Consider the following 6,000-nt stretch of genomic DNA (forward strand, 5'->3'; position numbering starts at 1 on the left):
TCACATATAGTCAAAACTTACAGCACAATTAGATAACTTGCAGGCCTTCGTTAAGCATGCTTAAACTATTTAAATGCTTTATTAGTCAAAATCATTTTAAATTAAATTTGTAAAAAATAAATAATAATATTTGCTACCACATTAAATGTAAAAATAAAATATCTTAAAAAATTCACAAGAGTTGACAAGTATGATAATCTCTATTGTGCTTCCATATTGTTATATTGTGCAATTATTATTTAAGATTTTACTTGAATATTTAAAATTCTAACTTCCTAAATTTAAAAAATAAATAAATAATTAACTCTATGTTAAATATTAAAAAGTGTTTGAAAATTGGTTCAGTAGTTTCTCAAAGTTTCCTATTTTCACAAGGGCATGATCGAAATAGTAACCTTCTCCAGCTAATCACACCTAGTGGATAAAAGAATAATTTTGCTTAGAATAATAACTCTTTTATATATGATTGCAGGGATAATGCTGAAGCAATTTTAGATACAGCCAAGCAGGTATTAGAGGCTTTAGAAGAGGCACAGAAGGCTCAAGATCGTGCTGAAGCTGCGATTGAAAAAGCTAATAATGATATCAAAACGGCTGACATTGATCTTAATGAGGTAATTAGAACCCTATTTATTGGATATAATTTATTTGATTTTTGTTAAGTTTTAATGGAAAAAATACTCTAATGTTTACCTTTTATATTTATATTAATTCCATTTCCTTGTAATTATACTATGCAAATCATTATACTCCACAGTCTGCTAGTGTTTTTCTTCTTCAAAATATATGGTTTTGTCTAATGGCATATTCTTCGTCTTCTACCTGCACTACAGCTAATTTCGTGCCATATCTGTCTCAAGCAGCTTTGCAATCAGCAGCTCAATCTGTCAGACACCACTACTCTCCATGTGTTAACTTTTACACTGTCCAGACACTTTTTCACATTATTTTAACTTTATTGTATGTGGTCTATCTCTCTTTTTCCTTCCAGCTTGTGAAAAGTTTTATTTTTACTGTGTTCTCACTGTCTTATCTATAAACATGACCAAGCCATCTTAATGAACTTCATTAAATTTGGTTCTCTGAATTTCTTTTTTAACTTAAAATTGTATCTCATTCTCCCTTAGTTCACTAAAAATTATTCTCAAGATCTTTCTTTCAAATATATGTAATCTATTATCTCTTTATTTGTTCATTGTCTAGCACTCACTTCCATATAAAATCTATTTTCTTTTGATTTGTTCATTAACTAGCACACTCTCACTCCGATATGTAAACTATTTGTCTTACTAACATCTTAATGAGTTGTATTTTTGTTTCCATACTCAATTATTTTATTTTAAACTGTCTTCTTAATCCATCATCTGAGAGCCATATTCATTCCTTTGTTAATTTCTGTTTTAATGTTGTTATTGTTTACAGTTGTTATCCAGTATTTAAACTGATCAATTTTTTCAAAAACATTCTCCATTATTTTCAGTGGTGATGAATCTGATGTTTTGCTTGTTTCTGCCATGAATTTAGTCTTTTCTTCTTTTAAACTAAGATTTTTAGCTGCAGTCACCAGAGCTCCTAAACCTTTGATTGAATCTTTCTTAGTTCTGCGTACAAACGATATAAATACAGCATATGCTAATAATTGTACTGACTTTTAGGAAATAGTTTTCAGAGATATATTACCTCTTGATATAACATTATCTTTATCTAGTTCCCTAAATATTGTTTTTACAAGGTTTTATTTAAATGATTTCCTCTTAAAAACAATAATATTCATTGTGTTATCAGTCACAATTACATATGTAACTATATTAAACAAAAGACGCCAGTTTTAGAGTAACTTACCGTGAAATAAGCTCATTTTGTTAAAAGTTGCTAATTGGAAATGGATGACCTTAGATAAACTATTTCTAGATGAGCACATAAAAATGGTTCCCATATCAGCTTTCTAATTATTACTAATTATCTGTGCTTTTTGTATTTCAGATTGGCATTGAAACTGCTGGAGCTCAGGAAATAGCTAATAAGTCTGTGGACGATATAAAGAATATGCAGGAGAGGTTGGATAAACTGAAGAAAAAGTTTACTGAGAATGAGCTTAATGCAAGGAAATCAGCTAATGAAGCAAATGTTGCCGGTAAATTAGCAGAGCAAGCAGAAGGGGTAAGAATGAAGTAAAATATTTGACTGATAGTAAAAGTATAACTGTCTTTGTTTCAAAAATAAGTGAAAATTTTCTTTTTAGGTTTTAAAGTTGTCATTCTGAAACTTATAACTGAAAACTATTTGTATCTCTTTAAAATGTTAGATTATTTTATTTTAGTAGCAATTCTCTGTCTAACATGATGTTTTAATTGTTCTTGAATAATTGTTTTGTTGTGTTAATGTGTGTGTTTTTTTTTGTTTACTGCTTTACAATGCACAAGTCATGAAAAGTTTATTTATATTAGTTCAATTACAATGTTAACTTTTTCTTCTTCTTTAAAAGATGTTATAAGGTAGGATTCCTTAATTCAATGTTATAAAAAACACGTCATTTGTGATTTTTTTTCAGGTAATTTGTCAAAAGTAATTAGAAATGCATTACTGCTAAATATTTTCTACTACATTTCTGTAAAGTCAACAAAATCTTTTTTTGATAATTTAAAGCATGATTTAACGTAACAAAGAGTGCTAAACATGATTTATAACTAGGGTCCATACTTGAGTTAAATTTGAAAGAAACTAGCATTATGTTTTTTTATCAGCAAAAGTTACATTGTTGAAAAATTTTACTTGACCCAATTTTAAGTTTTAAGGAAATCAATTCGCATTAATCGTAGTTGTTATAAAGCGGGCGATTGCCATGGAAAAAAACTTGAGGAATGAAATAGTTTAATTTTAATGGGTAAGAAAAGTTTTTGCAAGATTTCATCGTATGCTTATAACATAGGATAGCTAAACATTTGCCAAATAGAAAAAACTTTCCCAGTTTAAAATGTCTTATTTGAAGAAAAATTTTTCATATATTGCATTATTAATTAATAAATTATCATAATTTAATTTTTAGGAAAAGCATTTAATTTTTCCCTTAGTTTTTGTTTTAGGTCAAATGTTGATAATCTTTTTTATTATAAAAAAATATTTCTGTTTTTTGCTAACTCTTATTTTGCTTTGCGTAGGATGTTCAAGACTTAGAAGACAAATACAATGAAGCATCCCGTGCACTGGATGACAAGGCTAAATTGAGTGGTGAAAGAAAAGAAAGAGCTGACAGGCTGAGGGAACGTGCCAAAAAACTTGCCGAAGATGCTAATGGACGTTTAAATGAGTTACAAGGTAAGATTAAACCATGCTTTTCATTCCAGTGTTTAATGTCTTTCATGTTTTGATAAAATTCTTTGAGATTTATATTAAGTTTGACATTCAATAACTTTTGACATATTCATTGATGTTCTAATATTAAAAAGCAGCCTTAGTTTCAAAATATGGAGAAAATTTTTTTAAATGAAATAAAAAGTAACCTTTCCGTGATTAAATTCTTATTTACCTATCTCAAGCTGTGTTTTAACATTGTAAATAGTTTCACAACTAAAAATGAATGAACTAAAATTGTTAACATTGGTAATTATTTTAATTTTTATTATTTAAATAAGATCTGAGATAGGTATAAATCTTCACAGACCTGATGTTGTTAGGTTATTTATGGGAGGTTTTTTGTGCTTTCTTTTTCGTCCAACTTAAATGTAAATTACTTTTACCCAAATGTAATTTTTGCGCTTTTCCACATTACGCAGTTGCTATGTGCTTGGTGGATTGACTTTTTTAACCTCAAAACCTGTTTCTTATTTTTATTGAGTAATAAATACAGTAGACATTGCGGGAACTTTTGAATATTTTCATTTTTGCGAGACAGAGGCTAGCTGTAGTATAGATTAATAGAAATAAGTTTATAAAAAATTTTTCTTGGTTTATTCCTAGGAAGTAATAGCTTAATTTATGCTATTATTTAATTTTCATCAATGTATCACAAAGTTTATAGAAATGAAAAACTTTGTATTCATGGACCACATTGTAATAATAATATATCAGGGTCATCACTGAGCATTTGTTATCTCGCTAAATGCGATAAAATCGTAAATTTGGTGAATAAAATTGTGTTTTCATGAATGATTTTTTCACTGGAAAAAAATATATATATTCAAAATAACCTCAAAATGAATTTTTCTAAATAAATCAATTTTTTTTATTTTGATAACAGTAATTTTTGGTATATGCGCCACATAACCAATTAGAATTGGGTCCTAATAATATAAGCTTGAAACAAACTACCGTAAAATACAGATTAAACCCCATAAATAATTCGATGGGGGAAAAGTTTAATCTTAAAAAATTTTTAAGATTTTCATTTGGCGGAGGCTTTTGAAAATTGGCGAATACTTTTGATATTTGACTATTTTACTGGCTAATAATTTAAAATCCTTAGAGTTAGCACTGTATGTAAACATTTGAATAATAATGAAGGTTTTAACATTTTCAATATCAAATCTAAATTTTTTTAAATATCATTGACTTAGGGTCCCATTGAGATCTAGAAATGTTGGGCTTTTTAACAACTGTTATGAAATAAAAAAATTTATTGCAGGGGTAGAAGATGAATTTGACGAAAATGAGAAGAGGCTGAAGGACTTCTCCGATTTGCTCGACAAACTAAACGCAGAGATGGAAGACCATTTGAATGTTATAGAAGCTCGATCTGCTTATTACAGTGGTTGTCAAGGCTAAATTAAAACACTTTGTACTTATTTGAAGACTCAAAGCTTACCTTAAAGCTACCTCTAACAATCTATTAACACTTCTGATCTGCCTGTACAGTGTGGTTGCCAATACTAAATTAACTGTCTTTTTCTTATGCATTTTTGTTTACAGTTCTACAAAATATTGTCTCTTTCTGTGCTTGATTTTCTCAGGAAATCTACCTTCTGTGAAGGAGCTTTTTTTAAAGTTTTTTTTTTCTCACATGAAAATGATATAATTCCTTTATGCTCCATAAAATACATGCATTTTAATTTTTTTTTTAAATTCCATGTGTCTTACACAATATAATTTATGGTTTATTACTTGCTTATGCTAAATTTAGAAAGTTTAAAAATTCAATATAAACTGATTTGCTGGAAGTATCCTAAAAAATTCAAAAATGTTTTATATTTACTGTAATTAAATGAGAGTGTTTTTTGATTATAATCTCGTTATGTTTATTTATCAATGAATTAAAGATGCAAACCAGTGTAGGTTTAAAAACAAGGTAAGTTTGATAAAATCATTATCATTAATTCTATGTTATAATTATAAATATTTTAAATAAAATTATTATAAAATATAATTATTATAAAATATAAAATTATGTAATATAAAATTATATAAAATATTTTAATCTTGTTATTACAAGTTCAAACTTTGTTATTAAGTAATTCTGATTGTTATTTATTATAAAGTATTGGATGATGAAACTGAATTGAATGTTATAATCAAAAGTTAGTTTGGGATTGTTTGGAACGTAAAGCAGAATTATACATTCTGTCACAGATCTGTATTCATTTATATAAGCACTTATTTAAGTTGATATAAATGCAGTTATAATTATTTTATGCAATATGTACTATAATTTCATGTTTTAGTTGAGGTTATATTTTATAGTCAAGGTTATGTTTTGTATAAAATTAGAGAGCAAAATTTTTCAGTATTGAACTTCCTTAACTACGGTGTTAAAAAAGATTTATAATAAAAAACTGATCTTGACATTTAAAAAAAAAAAGATTAATTTCAGTGCTTGTAATTTTTGATTCCTGAAAGATGTGTCGAAAACAAACAGTGTCACAATTACTTTAGAATATTGTCAACTAATTTGAAAATATTTGCACTTACAAGTATTTAACTATAAGATAAAACAAAATTTAATCAAACATTTCACACTAAATTGAAATAATTAAGTAGAAATATTACCTATTGACTACAAACCTGTAT

General features: G+C 27.1%; 1 protein-coding gene across 2 annotated transcripts in view; it reads left to right on the forward strand.

The window, feature by feature from the left end:
- LanB1 (laminin subunit beta-1) overlaps positions 1-5,791 on the forward strand; it is a 62,853-nt gene extending 57,062 nt beyond the window's left edge. For both annotated transcript variants that reach the window (XM_071184323.2, XM_071184324.2), the window contains exons 30-33: positions 473-614; positions 1,984-2,160; positions 3,159-3,315; positions 4,622-5,791. In XM_071184323.2, coding sequence (XP_071040424.2) covers positions 473-614; positions 1,984-2,160; positions 3,159-3,315; positions 4,622-4,761 — 616 coding nt within the window. In that variant the 3' untranslated portion in view covers positions 4,762-5,791. The remainder of the gene's footprint in view (positions 1-472; positions 615-1,983; positions 2,161-3,158; positions 3,316-4,621) is intronic.
- The last annotated feature ends 209 nt before the right edge of the window (positions 5,792-6,000 follow it).

This window comes from Parasteatoda tepidariorum, chromosome 10 (genome assembly GCF_982258835.1).
Source record: "Parasteatoda tepidariorum strain Cologne lab strain chromosome 10, Ptep-v5.0, whole genome shotgun sequence".
Taxonomy (NCBI): Eukaryota; Metazoa; Arthropoda; class Arachnida; order Araneae; family Theridiidae; genus Parasteatoda; species Parasteatoda tepidariorum.